This window comes from Silurus meridionalis, chromosome 1 (genome assembly GCF_014805685.1).
Source record: "Silurus meridionalis isolate SWU-2019-XX chromosome 1, ASM1480568v1, whole genome shotgun sequence".
NCBI lineage: Eukaryota > Metazoa > Chordata > Actinopteri > Siluriformes > Siluridae > Silurus > Silurus meridionalis.
Genome location: NC_060884.1, coordinates 13,462,557 through 13,480,843, shown reverse-complemented (window position 1 = coordinate 13,480,843; position 18,287 = coordinate 13,462,557). Strand labels below are relative to the sequence as shown.

General features: G+C 36.8%; 1 protein-coding gene across 2 annotated transcripts; it reads right to left on the bottom strand.

Moving 5' to 3' along the window:
* Window positions 1-418: 418 nt before the first annotated feature.
* mst1 (macrophage stimulating 1) lies at window positions 419-15,336 on the bottom strand. 2 transcript variants are annotated; one of them, XM_046860374.1, is made up of 18 exons: window positions 15,207-15,336; window positions 13,799-13,937; window positions 10,722-10,837; window positions 10,524-10,638; window positions 10,291-10,427; window positions 9,962-10,082; window positions 9,705-9,823; window positions 7,727-7,898; window positions 7,399-7,529; window positions 7,103-7,205; window positions 6,009-6,145; window positions 4,574-4,606; window positions 4,364-4,475; window positions 4,195-4,272; window positions 3,919-4,068; window positions 3,708-3,814; window positions 3,440-3,579; window positions 419-1,681 (listed from the first exon to the last, which is right to left on the bottom strand). In XM_046860374.1, exons 1-18 carry the CDS (start codon window positions 15,253-15,255, stop codon window positions 1,520-1,522), a joined length of 2,121 nt encoding a protein of 706 aa, XP_046716330.1. In that variant the 5' UTR covers window positions 15,256-15,336; the 3' UTR covers window positions 419-1,519. The 2 variants fall into 2 exon arrangements, with proteins under 2 accessions (XP_046716330.1, XP_046716339.1); XM_046860383.1 differs by having other exon boundaries at window positions 3,919-4,065.
* Between the last annotated feature and the right edge of the window lie 2,951 nt (window positions 15,337-18,287).

Below are 18,287 nucleotides of genomic sequence, written 5' to 3'. Positions count from 1 at the left end.
TCTGATATGTGGTTACAAAGGCTCAATTAAAGTCAACTAGCATCAATTATGCCAAACTGTTACTGTTGATCTTTCTGAATGAGTGGCTACATAAATGAATCATAGCTATTTCCAGTTTCTTATTTAGGTGTGGTCAATAACAATCTCTTTTTATCTACCGCCTCCAAGTTTCTTGTTGAATATAAAAAAATACACAAAAACACAATGTCCTCAACCTTTTAGCTAAGCTCATTTTATTGGTTGTGAAGTACAGTTCATTAAAATGAAAAAGATCATAATGCTTATTATAGTGGACATCAACGATGCTAACACGTATGAGCTGGTTTCAGGTTTTATGCTGACTGCATAAAGAGAAATTTTCACAGCCTAACAATGTGTCATGTTTCTAACTGTTGCATATGAAGTGAGCACAAATAGATGTTGAAAAGTGAAGCTTTTATTGAGGCATTTGCAATTTTGCCACAACACAAGTTACAAGGTGTAGTGTTCCTGAAATTCTAAGGACTATGTTTTAACATTAACAAATAAAGGATAAATAGGCTTTGGTAAATGAAAATCTACTTTACAGATAAACGTTTAGATAAACAGATAAGCATGACAATCATATACAGTCCACTCTGAAAGTACTAGTAGGGCATGATCAATTCTTTTGATTTCGCATTTGGGTTTAAAAGGATTATTATGAGTCAGGTTTAATTTCCTGATATTTACCTCTTGATCAGTCTTAAACAGTCAGTGCTATCACCAACAACCTCCACAAACAGGGGTGTCTGTTACAATCCATTGTTCAAAGAAGGCTTTGAGAGCAGAAATACAGAAGCCATAACACAGGACACAAATCCCTCATTAGCAGCAGGAATCAGAAGGCTGAATTGGAATTCAGTAATACTTGATGAACCACAAAAATTCTGGAACCATCAATAACCTCTACCACATTTAAGAAAAGTGTGAAGTATAAAGAAAGAAAGGATCTGTTCATGATCCAAAAAAAACAAGCTAATCAGTAAAGCACATCCAGTATTTTTGGGAGCAACTTGCAGCATGCAGTAAAACAATGAAAAAACACTTAATAATGCAAAGTTCATGGGCTGCCATTGAGTGTTATTTCAGGCAAGAGATGTAACCATATATGAAAGTGTTTTAAAGCTATACAGACTATCTGCTAAAATACTATTTGTTGAAATACATGACTGGAGATGCCATGTTCAAAGTTGTTTCACGCCTCTAGATGTAACTATCATGAAGTGAAAGCTGAGATTCTAATCAATTATTACATATTATTTATTTAATCTTGAAACAAACATTTTATACTTTCAAAGAGGTCTGTACATAAGTACATACATAAGCATATATCATAAAACTAAAGTACAACTTGTACAGCAGCAGTCTGATTATTACTCTACTTACATTCATTTGTAGCAATTAACAATCTAGACTTCATTTGACTCAAGCAGAGATCTGATATCTGCAAATACTAGAAAATATGTAATACATTGTTATGCAGGGTGTTTTCTGACAACTATGCCATCTCCATGACTTTCTTGATCCAGTCTACATACATCGATACACGGATAAAGATATTGGGTTGCCCTGGGTGCCCGCAGCGACGCATAGGGATGATGACTCCCTCTAAAACCCAGCAGTCACTGTTCTGACATGCCAGAGGGCCTCCATAGTCTTTCTGTTTGAAAGAAAACGCAAGAGAGAGAAAGAGAGAGAGCGAGAGAGAGAGAAAGAGAGAGAGAGAGAGAGCGAGAGAGAGAGCGAGAGAGCTTATCACTTATTCATTTCACAATCTTCAGTCACTTACTCTGAAAATGCAGAGCTGCAAAAACAAACAAACAAACAAACAAACAAACAAAACCCATGCGCATATCATATTAAGTGGAAATGAATGATGCCAGTTTTTATACACCAAACCAAAGCTGAAAAAGTCCTCATTAAGACTTTAAAGCAGATTTAAAGTATGCATTTTAAACTAAGCTGTTTCATTGTCACCATCTATCTTGGTTATAAGGACAACACAGAATAACACTAGAGAGCATCATGGGATGTCATGGGATTTTGTTCCACTACAATACTCTATACTTTGTTAGAGGACTATATCTATTATCATGAGTATAATATAAATCAGTGGCACCCGAACATTTTCTTATGGCATTATCCCCAACTGTTTTTTAGAAACAGATAAATAAACAGAAACAATACTATAATCTGCTTAAATAATATAATGAAAATATAATCATATTAATACAAATATAATAAGAATTATATCTTTTACAGTTTTGTTTTTTATCTCAGTAAAATTCTAGTACTATTAAAACATAAAAACAATCCAAATTATAGAACAATCAAGTTCATTACCTAGTAACCACATATGATTGTAATATTAGTGACCTTTAATGAAATCTATGAAGCTGGTGCTTATTTTAGAACATAACAAAGTCAGGATACTACGTAGGTAATTTGGTTTGGATGCTTTCCAGTTTACACTTGTTCAAGTTTATCAGACCAAAAGACAGATAACAAGTGTAAGTACTGCCAAATATTTTTAAGCTTAAAAAGAAAACAAAGTAATGTTTTGCTGTTTACTTTATGCTAAAACAGTAAGCCATTGCAGGATACCATTTTCTTTTTCTTCTTTCGGCTTCTCCCATTAGGGGTTGGCACAGCGGATCATAGTCTCCATACCCCCCTGTCCTCTACATCTGCCTTTTCCAAACCAACTACCTGTATGTCTTCCCTCACCACATCCAAAAACCTTCTCCTTGGTCTTCCTCTTTTCCTCCTTCCTAGTGGCTCCATCCTCAGCATTTTCCAACTGATATACCCCATGTCCCTCCTCTGCACATGTCCAAACCAGCTCAATCTCGCCTCCCTCACCTTGTCTCTAAAACCTACATGCGCTTTCCCTCTAAAAAACTCATGTCTAATTCTGTCCATCCTCGTCACTCCCAAATTAAAACCTCAACATCTTCAGCCACTGTCTCTTAACTGTTAAATGTTAAAATTAACGTGTCAGTGTCATTTCCTTTTCTCATAAATGCCATAACAGGCTAAATCAAAAGTTTGGGCATCTTTATACCTCTTTGGGCCTAGTTTGGGCATCTTTATACATATATAAAGACATGTTGCAGACTGGTGTATGTTTTCACATATCATATAACTAAGGAATACATCCTGAGTCAATGATCTTAAGTATTGGTCGCATAAAACTCCCCAAAAGGTTAAAAATCTGTTTTTCCCCCCTGAAGCCAATACACTATTACATTTAATAAAACTGAAAATATGTATTTAGCTGTACTGTTTTTTCTTTGCAGAAAATATATTTAATGAGTCTTTTATTTTGACGACTAGGTATAAAGCAGAATTAAACAAAAAAAGTCAAGCAATTTAATGACCAATTTTAGGGCACTGTGCACTAAACAAAAAAACTTACTTCACAAGCCCCGACGCCACCAAAAAAAGACGTAGTGCACATCTCGTTCTGCTTCACACGTCCTTTGAAGTACTTGTTACATTCGCTGTTGCTCTGCACTTGCATCTGAGCAACGTTCAGCACTGTTTCATCTCCTGTTCCTAAAATACATACAGAGATAAAGAAACAGGGTAAAAATAGTCAGCATCATAATAAAAAAAAAGACTAAAGCTGAAAAATATACTTAATCATCTAGGAAAAAATCTGGAAAGATCGTATGGTGACACACCTTTTGTCTCCCCCCAACCAGCAATTTCACAGCTGGTTCCCTCTGGAACAATGTAGCGCTCAGGGGGAAGACATATTTGTGCCACACGATCATTAAACTCTGCAGGACTAAAAGAACAAACAGAAAAAGGAATGGAGATGCATGTAGGAGAAGCACATTCAAGATTAGTTTCCAATAGGTGTGAAAAAAAATTCATGAGGCTGAAGTGTACGTTTCTAGTTGTAGTAAGACTAGATGTGACTCTGATGGTCCGCAAACAATTTTGTTTAGAGCAATGGACTGTGTGCTGGGTTCTCCTTCCTTCGGTTCACGGTATACTGTGCCCATGACCGCAGCATACCCTGTGAGGTCCACATAACTGCTAACACACACACACACACAAGCACATGAAAACATGCACACGGATATGCAATAAAAATGAGTGCAATAATTTGTATGCTAATTACAAGCCAGATGTGTTGTTTTCCTGAAAATGATAGACCCTCACCAAGAAGAGAAACACTGCTTAGTGCTAATCACCCATTTTGAGTTCACCAGGGATCCTCCACAAAAATGCTTTCCTTTCCTAACCAAAGACAGAAAAAGAGCTACTCATTAAAAACAGGAAGAGAGAAGGTGAAGAGGGTTTGTAAGAGACAAAACATCCAGTGACGGACCTGTCTCTCAGGCTGACTGTCCATGGAGAATTTCCTGGTGTGCCACCAACAATCCTCAACTTTTTTAACTTACGGTCATCACGCTTCCCACATTCATCAAACACCACACCCTCTGATCATATGTACACAAAAACACACTTAGACATCCACTGGGTATGTAACATCCTACAATTTACACACATCATTAAAAACAGAGCATCACAGACTTACCTGGTGGCATTATAATAGGTGGACCCTCCCCAGCTGCACGAAAACCAAAACAAAAAACGAATTAGTAAAATATTAAGCGTTAAACGTGAAACATTCAATCACAACAGAGCTGTTTTACTTAAAGAAATGTTTACAGCCCTGTAATATATTAAACATTTGACTGGTTTGTACATTGACAAACACCTATAACTGTCTGATAATTCTAAATTTTTTTGTGAGGGCATTACAGTTTTTCTCAGCTACTTTGGAGCATTTCTCGAATCATCCTTAATATTTCCAAAACCAAGTGCATTCTCAAAACGATGTGTACAAACAGCACAAAACATTGGATTTCTTGCAAAAGCCTGTTTTTTTCAAAATCCTTAGTTCGTCTCTCAAAAGTAAGTATTTGCATCAATAAACAAATCGTTCTTATCAGAATAACAAGTCTCTTTGTCATTGTTCACAAAAAAAATCATCAAAATGTTCAGTCATGTTGTCAGTACGATGCACAGTTTCAGGATTCTTTTGCTATAAACTATGGTTTGGATTACAGTGACTAAAAATTTGACTTCCTTCTGTTTGGCGTCTATGAATTTCAGCAGCACAAATTCATTTATTTGATTGCATACTTGATTTACTGTATATTGATTGCAAGAGACCGGGCAGGATTCACACTTTTAATGTACTATGCAAGTGTTTGTTTGTTTTTTAGTTGTTCATCCATTTTCAGAATTTATAATTCTTTGTTTTGCTCTGTCTGTATACACTCTTCAATTGAAGGTTCACAAGATTCAGCTTTGACCTGTTTTAGAGAACTAGTTGATCATTGGTTGATCTGATGCCATACACTCTCCTTCCTTAGTGCCATTCAAGATTCATCACCACAATTCATCAATTGAAGTCACATTTACAAAAAAAGTTGAATAGAAATTTTAGGTGACAGATGATGACAACTAGTTTAACCATTTTGCATTCAATGACTTATGCGATGAGCTGATGCTGAGATGTTTTGGGAGTTAAGACTATTTAGGGCAAACCAGTATAATGTCTTTTGCTCCACATGACAATGATAATGTAGGAAACAGCAGACACTTGTACACAATTAATTAAATGAATGTACAAAAGAATTCGCAATTTGATCAAAGCAACAAGAAATGTTGTTATGTTGAGCACAAATGACTAAATGATGAACAAATAGGCTTGAGAATTTCATTTCTGATCTGAGAAACGCTCCAAAAGCAACTGAGAAAAACTATAAGAAAGTATGAAACTGTCTCATTATTTATCATAATACTTGTGACTTTTGGTTGTATTACCATATATTATTACTGAGAGTGCATTGTTGTTATTCTGAGAGCACCCTCGCATGATCCTTTTTTCTCAAATTTAAACGGATTCTAATTAAAGTTTCAAATGATAGACAAAGAGAAGAAGAAAATCTGATTCTTTTTACCACACTGCTTGATTGCACAGTAATCAAATTCAGTTTTGGGGTCAGTGGTGTAGCACCAGGGTCCATGGAGATCTCCGTCTGGGTTCCTGCAGTAGTTCTCTGTCAGGTTGGCCTCTGGATGTGTCCTTGGATTAATCCTGCATCCATACAATAAAAATTAAATCCACATGGACAAAAACAGCAAGAGGTTATAACTCAATACGAATAGAACTTCATGTAGATGAATTGACCATTAAGAATTAAATAGAGATATAAAAGTCATCCAGACTGAAAATAAACTAGCATGGTTTTTTTTTTTAATTAAACAAACAATTGATTCTATATAAATACAGATGAAAAAGGAATTAGTTCTACACTAGAATAATAATCTCATAAACTCGAAAATACTCACAATATCACTGAGACTTACATGCTGATTTATATTTGTAATATCCTGCACTGACATGAAAAATATTCGGGATCGCATATCTATAACTGTTTAGAAACTGACTATGACCCCTGGAAAACCTGTTAGCTTTGCTATATTTGTATCTATTAAATAAAGCAAAGCTGATAGTTTGTTATGTCAGAAAACTTGTAAAAACAAACACAAATTTTAATTCAACTATTATCCAGATTTAAGCAGAATTTATTATTACACTGCTGAGTACCAAACATGAACTGTGAAACTGTAGTACTGTAAAAATTGTGGTTATCACAATGATCATTTTATTTCATAACCTGTTGTCTCCAGTTCAGCTATGTGCACAAATCTGGGTCTGCATAACAATCTTTCTCACTTGAATTGGGATAAGCATACTTAATATTTAATGTTTAGACAATTTTATGCATGCATCTATTTCAGAATCTTATGAATTAGAGACAGCCATTAGGAAAAAATGTATTCATAGAGCAGATTTTCAAAACATACATGCATATGTACAGTATATTGTACATAATCAGAAAGTGTTTTCACAGTATCAGGAATGCTGGCTCACATTTTTAATCCTCTGAGCATATGCTTGTTTGCATCAGATAGTTTCATTCCCCCTAGTGAAAATTTAATTTGGTCCTGGTGAATGAGTGAGTTGATGGTTTTGTTTTGTTGGACTTACTTAGTTTTATGTGGTGTGTTTACACTCCAGTTCTGACAGAGGATTCCCTTCCGTGTTTTCCGGACAGCACCTCTGTAATTTTTTCCATTTCCATTATAACAGTCTGCAAAAAAGGTATACATACCTTACTCTAAGAACATGCATAAATATGAATGAACAGCACTACAGTATTCTTAAATCTAACATTCACATAATAAGCTATTTGGTGATTTGGAAACTGATTCCAGTTTACTACAATAGACATTTTTTATGTATTCCTTAATGCTCCACCAGGGGGCTCTAAACTAATTCAACACCTTCAGCCTCAATATCATCAGCGCAGCGTTTGATCTGTAGACAAAGTGCTGTCCTCATCTGAGCCCTCGATGTGAAGCACCATGGAGCCTCTGAACCATCTGGATTACGGCAGTAGTTCTCTTCTAATCCCCTGATGCAAGACAAATAGTCAGGACAGAAAATTTTCTTACTTGGGAAAGTTACTTAGAATATTCAAGTGAAATACAAACGCCTGATTGGAAGAATTTTTATACTATTTAACCAGATGTTCCTGTTGATGCAAATTATGGCATAATAAGAATATCTAAAACGGAAAACCGTGACCTTACACTGTTACCCTTCACTTACTTGCACTCATAAATGTGTGGGTAAAATGGGTGCTCATGGGGGGCCTGTGCGTCCCAGCGCTGACATGGGATGCCTGACGTCGTCTCGTTTACTTTGCCCCTGTAATCCTCTCCACGGCCTCGGAAACAGTTTGTGGTGTAGCCGGAGCGGGAACGCCGCTTTGGGGCCTCCGCTAGAGAAGGAAATTGAGACAAAGCAAAAATTTGAAAGAATAAAGATCAATAGATATAGAGAGAGAGAGAGAGAGAGAGAGAGAGAGAGATAGTAGAGCATGGAAATGAAGTCATTGAGATATGCAGGAGAGTATTAAATGAGACATAAAGAAAGAATACATATTTCTACAAGACTGTGGACCTGCAGTGAATATCAAGTATTGCAATTAACGATCATCAGCTAACTATGTTCTGAGTGGAAAAAAAATCCGACAGGAAAAGCTTTTGATTTTTGAGAGATCCCTTTCATAATGTCAGATATCAGGGATCTTAGAATCATCCCCATCATCCCCACGAAGCCTGTTTACTTTATGCTAACACAGTAAGCCATTGCAGGATACCATTTTCTTCTTCTTCTTTCGGCTGCTCCTGTTAGGGGTCGCAACAGCGGTTCATCCGTCTCCATACTACTCTGTTCTGTACATCTGCCTCTTTCAAACCAACTACCTGCATGTCTTCCCTCATCACATCCATAAACCTTCTCCTTGGTCTTTCTCTTTTTCTCTTTCCTGGCGGCTCCATCCTCAGCATTCTTCTACCGATACCCCATGTCCAAAGCATGTCAATCTCGCCTCCCTCCCCTTGTCTCCAAAAGTCCTACTCCAAAACGTGCTACTTGTTTCTAATCCTGTCCATCCTCGTCACATCTTTAACTCTGCCAATTTCAGCACTGCCTCCTGTCTTTTACACAATGGCACTCTCTCTAAACCATACAACATTGCAGGTCTCACCACAGTCCTATAAACTTTCCCTTTTACTCTTGCAGATACTCTTCTATCACAAATCACTCCTGCCACTCTTCTCCACCCACTCCACCCTGCCTGCATTTTTTTCCTCACTCTTCTAACACACTCTCCATTACTTTGCACAGTTGTCCCCCGGTACTTAACTCATCCACCTTCACCACCTCTTCTCCTGCAACCGCACCACTCCACTGCGCTCCCTCTTATTTACACACATGGACTCTGTCTTACTCCTACTAACTTTCATTCCCCTTCTCTTCAGCAAACATCTCCACCACTGCTGTCACACTTTCATACATGTCCTGCACCACCCTCATATACTTCTCTGACACACCTGACTTCCTCATACAATACCACAACTCCTGTCTCGGCACCCTGTCGTACGCTTTCTCCAAATCCACAAACACAAAATGCAACTCCTTTTGACCTTCTCTATGCTTCTCCATCAACATTTCTAAAGCAAATACTGCATCTGTAGTGCTCTTCCTCGGCATCAGACCATACTGTTGCTCACAGATGGTCACTTATTTTCAGCCTGGCTTTCACTACTCTTTCCCGTAACTTCGTGTGACTGATCAACTTTATTCCCCTGTAGTTACTGCAGGTTTGCACATCTCCTTTATGCTTAAAACCTGTACCAGCACATTTCATCTCCATTCCTCAGGCATTTTCTCACCTTCGAGAATCTTGTTAAACAATTTTGTTAAAAACTCCACTGCCATCTCTCCTAAACACCTCCATGCTTCAACCGGTATGTCATCTGGTCCAACTGACTTTTCTCTCTTCATCCTGTTAATCACAGCTCTCACTTGCTTCACCATCTACACATCATCCACCCTTATTTCTATCATTTTCCTAATTCAATTTCATCTCCTCACTAGTCAACACACTTCCATCTGCATCCTTTATTGCTCTAACTTGCAGCACATTTTTCCCAGCTTGGTCCCTCTGCCAAGCCAATCGCAACATCTGAACTTCTGTGTACATAGATCTACAACATATAAAAGTTGTATTAGGACTCACAGCATTTGCGGATGTCACAGCTCTCTCTCTCTACATCAGGGTCAGTAGTGTAACACCAAGGCATGGGAGAGGCATCAGGGTTCCGGCAGTAATTATCATCCAGGCTTTTATCGGGGTATCTGGAGTACAAGAAGGATCATTATCTCAATTTTTTCATTGCACTATTACTTGTAAAAATAAGTGAAAAACAATTGAAAACAATGACTTTTAGAACCATTGTATGACCATTGTGACAAACACTGTGTAATATTATATACTTTTCTGGTTGATAGATGTGCTGATGTGGATTTTGCTGGTCCCATCTCTGACACTCTTTTCCACTCACTGTACGATCAACCTGACCCCTGTAATCCTCCCCATTACAGGTGATGCACACCTCTTACAGATAACACACACAGAAACACATGCTATACTCGAAGAGAAAAGACACGGCAGCAATGTAAATCTGATCACATCACAGAAGCACACACTTTTAAAATGTAAATGCAAATAATGAATTTATTTTACACTAAATAATGGAAGCTGGAAAGCCCCATGTGTTTGACCACTTTTTTAAGCCTTTTTAATTGTGAACTGTGGACTTTACCATCTTTACACTGAGGGATATTACAACTCTCATATCGGCGCTCAGGGTCCGTGGTGTAGCACCAGGGTCCAATGTTGTCCCCATCTGGATTGCGACAGTAGTTTAGCTCCAGGCCATTAGTGGAAGAGGGGGTATATCTGTTTACAAAAATGACCATACAGCAAAAGTGTTGTATCTACAACATGCAATATTTTCCCAGTACTTTTAATGTTAGAGATTTGCTGTTTTCCTACTTGTGATCATGAGGAAACTTTGACCACCACTGTTGACATGTCCGCCCAGTTTTGGTCTTGGATACATGTCCCCGATAGTCCTCTCCATTACCAATGATGCACTTCCTGATATACACTGGACAGCAACACAACACATCAATAGCACAGGGAAGCTGTTTACATATGACTAGCGTTACATTATAAGGCAGCACAGCTCACCTTTCATCTCATACAAGTCACAGTTGACGTTTCTCTTCACCTCTGCAATTTCCGTGTTGCCCACCCAGGGCAAATGCTTACAGATTAGAGAGGGACGAAAGACGTAGTTGAAGGCCCTTGAAATAAAACCAAACAAAAAGACATACAAGAAACTTGTATTCCTGAGTACATCAAATGAATAAAATGTTATTGAAAATAATGTAATCAAATATGGATATTCCTGCAACAAAATGCTATCCTAATAAGATAAAACCAACAAACAACAAGAAAAAGCAAAAAGGTAAAGAACTTGCTTGTTTCATTTGCAGATTGGACATAATAAATAGTACTTATACCTTTATTTAACAAAAGTGTCTAAAAAATGCTAAGACAAATAACATATTTAGAATGCATACCAGAATCCAATAGATTCAAAGACAATGTTAAAGGTAACATGCAGAGAATACACCAATGTGTTAAAATATTTACTCAAATAAGATTAAAACTTAATCCGCATTACCACTTATTAAAATCACTGCTGCGTGAGATACGACAGTATTTTACAAAAATAAACAAATAAATAAATAAAAAACAGACTGATATTGATCTTATTCAGAACCGAATTGCTGATGTAGTAGTGTAGATTTAAACATTTGTTCATCGTTCCGCCTTTAAAATAGGTTTAAACTAATTATGCCATGTTTGATATCAATATAATCCATATGTCTTCATGAAAAGTGTGGTGACATTTTCATAGATGTTTTGGAAATAACATTTATAGTATATGCCTTTATATAGTATTTTGCTTGTTTTTCTTGTTCTAGTATTTTGCTTGTTCTACACACACACACACACACACACACACACACACACACGCTTACCTATTACAAATACAATACATGCTGGGGCCACCTACAAGGGGGAGACCTTTTCCTATTGTTCCATTCTCAGGAAGCTTAACATATTAAACATTAGGGTGAGTTACCCAACTGGGGGTCCATGCCAAATGCATTGTGCTTATCTTATCTGATACTCTGGCCATTATGCAGTTCAAAGAAGCTTAGTGGTATAAAAAGATAAGGATTATACAATGGTGGGCGGTGCATTTATCCTCAAGCATCCAATTCCCATGACTTTGTCTACTGACTCTGTCAGTTACTTTTAGTATATTGTGTATTTGTCTTTTGTACAATAAACCCAATATTTTCTTTACTAACTAAAATGATTACTCTTTGGGAACAGTTATGCAAGGGTTAATCCCCAGCGGTCGTTACATGATTTTAGTGCACGTCATGGAGGCAAAAAACCACACGACGTGAAGCAACATAAAATTGGACTGTAAGAATAAAAATAATGTGTAATTTTTTTTTTATTTGATTTTATATACGGGTCATAAAATTATAATACATAGTCATTAGAGAGACATTGAAAAAAGGAAAGCCTGTGTGATTTATGTGTGTCTGTGTTGTATCAGCTGTCACACTCTCTATGCAACTCTAACTGCATGTTAATATGGTTTATAAGTTACAATTGTTTATAAGGCAGCGCATCAATTGGAAACCATTACTGATTGAAACTACAGTTTAAATGCACATCTTTCAGCCAATCATAAGTGAATATTCAGACAGCTTATGGGGAGAAATGAACAATGATTAGAAAAATCGAGTTAGGAAAAAGAGCGTTGTTCGTGATTATATACTGGCACTTTCTTTAGATTCGATATAATTTATAATGTAGAAATGGAAAAAATGAGGAGGTGTAACATTTAAAGAAAACTCATATGTAATAGATCTGATACGCTGTAGGCAGTGTGCGCAGTCACCACTGATATGATGTTAAACTCTAATGCTTCAGTTATAGAGAGCAAAACCAATTTGCAATAAACCACATGTTTTCAGAAACAAAGTTTAAATTCCCCCAGAATATTATAGGCAAGTTGTTCTAGGGCTGTTAAAATGAACGTGCTAATAACGCAAATTTTATCAACGTGCGATTAATGCAGGCCGCATTTCCGTCTGACCATTTTTATAAAAAATATAAATAAATAAATATAAATGAGGCGAAACTAAAACCTTCAATGCAACACTCATTTATTCACAACGTCCTTTCTTTACTCTATATATATTTACTATATATATTATATACAGTGGAACCTTGATACTCGTGACCTTGATACTCGCAACCTTGATAGTTCGCGACTTTTTATTTGGAACCGGACTAAGAGTAACTCGTAAAAAAATCTGATAGTTCTCAAGAAGCCACCAGTGGCTTCTTTCAAAACAGAGTTTGTACTAATAAATTCCATAAAAATGTTTGAAAAACTATTTTATTAATGTATTTTTTATTTAAAGTAGTAAAAAAAACACTTATGACAAGTATTTCACAAGTTTTGTTGAGTTTACAGAACAGTACATGTACAATTCCCCTTGAAAAAGGAACTATCATAAGGAGAGAGTCAAAACTTTTTTTTTGTTACTCACGAGGGATCATAAAACATAACCCCTGCGAGTATCGAGGTTGCACTGTATATATATATATATATATATATATATAAAAACTCAGCCGAAAAGTAATTTTTAATCACTTAACATTTGTTTTACTGATGCAGCAAGTCTAAAATCAAGCACCAAACGCACATATCTGTCAATTGAAACTGTAGCAAAACCTAGCAATAGTTCAATTTAGTGTCCTGATGAAACATAAATATGGATAAAGCATCCATATCCATAAAACTTTAAAACGATTAATTTAAGGTACATTTAGAAGGAATAAAATTGTGCGATTAAGCTGTGATTAATTACGAGTTAACTCATGACAATCAGGCGATTAATCGCAATATTGTAATCGATTGAGAAATTAGAAATATAAGATTTATATGTAGTTGAATGAAATAAATACATACTTCACATTATGCAACTAATACAAATTAGATCAAATTTGTGATTGTCCATCATAGTGCTTTCAAACACAGTTGATTTAAATGACATACAGTACATGTGTATGAACCATGTAATTATGAGGCACTTGTATTGTCTTAGTTAGAAATTCAAAATAATTGTGATTTGAGAGATTGACATGAGAGTGCGGCTTTGTGGTACCTGCAGTCGAGGCTCTCCGAGCAGCGTTTTGCACACTCCTCCAGTGAGATCCCTGGTAGTATATTGACACGGTCAGCTTTCCATGGTACCAGCTCTCTACCTTCAGAACGCTGGAAATCATTCAGTGCACTGCGGTGCGCTGTTAATACACAGAAATACAGACATTCACTACATATACTGTATTTCCTAAAAATAACATTAACAAATATCTACAGCAAAACACAATTATTATTAACATGTTCAAAACAAGATCAGTTCCATATTCATTCATCCATTTATTAAAACTTAAAGCGAATTTACTGCGACACACCAGCCATGTGTTGCTTCCACAATCTGTTACCACTAAGTTCGAGGCACACATTTGTACAGGATGTATTCGGATGGAGTAGCATACAATTTTCCCCCCACTTGAACTAGGAGACCCAAACCTGTTCCAGCATGGCCAATCCATGAAGATATGATTTACATGAGTTTGAGTGAAAGATCTTGAATGGCCTGCTATAGAACTCTGACCCAAACTCTACTGAACATCTTTGGGATAAACACTGACTGCACCCCAGGCCCCCTTACCCTACATCAGTAACCCAACTTTAGTACTGTTCTTGTGGCTGAATGACCACAAATCTCCTCGATCACAATCCAAAATCTAGTGAAACATCTTCCCAGAAGAATTTAAGTATTAAAATATCAAATTGGGACTAAATACAGAATAGGCTTTTTAAAAAGCACATATCAATCTCATAGTCAGGTGTCCACAAATCTTTGTCCATATAGTGTACCAAGCACACACCACAGATCAAAACCATCACAATTTTTAACTACGAAGATTTAATGAAATATATTTGCAGTCATTTCCTATTTATTCTTCAAGTTTCCAGACATGTCCGTGCTACCAACCATGAGCACTCGCATTTACAAAAACAAACAAACAAACAAACAAAAGCGATTGTGAAATTTGAACAGTAATGCTCAACATGCCAAATGATCACTGTTTTAAAAAACGCTTAGTTAAAGTGAACTCAAAATACATTTCACTCAAAAGATCACTATTAGACCTAACGGTTTTACAGTGCATTGGGATTCCCTGTGACAGAGTGGCTGGAGATATCATCTAAACGAGGAGGCTTAGATACACACAACCTTTGGATCTGCAAACTTTACATTTGTAACTGACCAGTGCCTGCGCATCAACACACACATGTACACTTTTCACTAATGATATATCATCATATCTGATTGTTTGTCCAATACAATTCACAAATACTCAACTTCTAGCTGAAGATATTCAGGCGGTTTAAGGTCTAAAACACTTCTGTTAGTCAAATTAAAGAACATCATCCAAAGATTATGGAAGTAATGTTTTTACCGTGTAACTCAGAAGGAAAAACTGTAATAAAGAAGTACTTACTGTGAACGGATTCACTGGAAAGAATCAGGAAAAACAAAAACATACTCATGATTTATAGATTTGTTTATTCCGCTTTCGTGTTGCTAGAAGATGACCGGTGGGACTTTGGTTACTGCGACTTTATCCTGTGGGTGGTGCGCTCGGGTGAAGAGAAGGAGGGGGGCGGGGGTAAGTGGGTATTGATGTGTGCGTATGTGCGCGCGCGTGTGTGCGTGTGCGCGTGTGTGCGTGTGTGTGTGAGTGTGTGAGTTGGTGTTTAAACTGAGAAAATGTATCATTTTAAGGGAAACATAAGTTGATTTTAAATTTCATGGTATCAACACATCTAAAAAAAAGTTGGGACAAGGCCATGTTTACCACTGTGTGGCATCCCCTCTTCTTTTTGTTTTATAACAGTCTGCAAACGTCTGGGGACTGAGGAGACAAGTTGCTCAAGTTCAGGAATAAGAATGTTGTCCCATTCTTGTCTAATACAGGCTTCTAGTTGCTCAACTGTCTTCGGTCTTCTTTGTCGCATCTTCCTCTTTATGATGCGCCAAATGTTTTCTATGGATGAAAGATCTGGACTGCAGGCTGGCCATTTCAGTACCCGGATCCTTCTTCTACGCAGCCAGGATGTTGTAATTGATGCAGTATATGGTCTGGCATTGTCATGTTGGAAAATGCAAGGTCTTTCCTGAAAGAGACGACGTCTGGATGGGAGCATATGTTGTTCTAGAACTTGGATATACCTTTCAGCATTGATGGTGCCTTTCCAGATGTGTAAGCTGCCCATGCCACATGCACTTATGCAACCCCATACCATCAGAGATGCAGGCTTCTGAACTGAGCGCTGATAACAACTTGGGTTGTCCTTATCCTCTTAAGTCCGGATGACATGGCGTCCCAGTTTTCCAAAAAGAACTTTACATTTTGATTCGTCTGACCACAGAACAGTTTTCCACTTTGCCACAGTCCATTTTAAATGAGCCTTGGCCCAGAGAAAAGGCCCGCGCTTCTGGATCATGTTTAGATATGGCTTCTTTTTTAACCTATAGAGTTTTAGCCGGCAACGGCGGTGGATTGTGTTCACCGACAATGTTTTCTGGAAGTATTCCTGAGCCCATGTTGTGATTTCCATTACAGTAGCATTCCTGTATGTGATGCAGTGCCGTCTAAGGGCCCGAAGTTCACGGGCATCCAGTATAGTTTTCTGGCCTTGACCCTTTCGCACAGAGATTGTTCCAGATTCTCTGAATCTTTGGATGATATTATGCACTGTAGATGATGATAACTTCAAACTCTTTGCAATCTTTCTTTGAGAAACTCCTTTCTGATATTGCTTCACTATTTTTCGCTGTAGCATTGGGGGAATTGGTGATCCTCTGCCCATCTTGACTTCTGAGAGACACTGCCACTCTGAGAGGCTCTTTTTATACCCAATCATGTTGCCAATTGACCTAATAAGTTGCAAATTGGTCCTCCAGCTGTTCCTTTGTGTACATTTAACTTTCCCGGCCTCTTATTGCTACCTGTCCCAACTATTTTGGAATGTGTAGCTCTCATGAAATCCTAAATGAGCATTTTGTAGGATTAAAGTTGGGTGAATGATTAACCAATTACCAAATATCAAGCAGGTGCTAATGATCATCAATGTTTTATATATATATATATATATATATATATATATATATATATATATATATATATATATATATATATATGTTTGCCTGCAAAACAGCATCAGTTTTCTGGGTTCACTTGTTTACTGTTTTGGAACTTGTCAGATAGGTTGTTTCAAACAATTTGGAGAACTAACCACAGATCTTCAGTGGATGTAAGCTGCATTAAATCCTACTGTCTCTTCGTGTAATTCCAGACTGACTCAATTATGTTGAAATCAGAACTCTGTGAGGGTAAAACTATAAATTCCAGGACTCCTTGTTCTCCTCTACACTGAAGATAGTTCTAAATGGCTATGGGGTGGAGCTGGGGAAAGCATTCTGCTGCAAAATAAATTTGAGGCCAAATGGTACTGCATGATGAATAAGTATCTGTCTGTATTTCTCAGCATTGAGGACACCATTAATCAAGACTAGGTCTCCAGCTCCATTTTCAGAAATGCAGCCCTAAAATTGCAAGAAAACTATGCTTCACTTTTGCCTGCAGACACTTATTATTGTACTGCTCTCGACCCCTTTAGCAAATAAACTGCCTTCTGCTATAGCCAAATATTTCAAATTTGGAGACATCAGTCCAGAGCACCTGCTATTATTTTTCTGCACACCTGTTTTTATGTTTTTATGAATAGTTGAGTCTCTTAGCCTTGTTTCCATGTCGAAATGATACATTTTTAGCTGCAATTCTTCTATGAAGCCAACTTCTGGCCAGACTTCTCTGGACAGTAGATGGGTGTACCTGGGTCATACTGGTTTCTGCAAGTTCCTTTTTGATGACACTAATGAAAACCTTCCAATATTAAAAGGAAGTAACATGATGTGTGTTTCTTTAGCTAACCACTGTGTCTAAGGTCCTCAGCATTGCCCGTTTGTTTGTGCTTTTTTTAAAAAGTTGAACAGCACATCTTTAAAACAGAGTCTGATTTGAAATCTTTGCCTGGGAGAGACTTTTCTGATGCAGTATAATTATGTTGTGTCTTATATATAATGTTTTTTTTTTAAATGCCTTAGTTATTTTGTGTAAAAGGTGTTCTGGTAGCATGGTATAGACAGGACAAAAACTCCTTCAACAGTTGAGCAGTGAAGTTGACATTATTGTTCAATTGTTCAATTGTTCTCTAATTTTGATCGCCAGTGTGTGTGTATATGTATATATATATATATATATATATATATATATATATATATATATATATATATATATATATATATATATATATGTGCAAGTGTACAAAGTGTGCAACTGTAAGAAGTGATGATGGATTGAAGCCAAAAGTGGTCACATTAAATACAATTTCTTTTCCTCAAACGTTTTTATTTTGTTCCTTACTTTGCATTTAATAAAAGAAATAAACAATTAAAATACATATTTTTGAAAGCTAGTATGTCAATTAAAATACATATTTTTGGAAAGCATTACTAT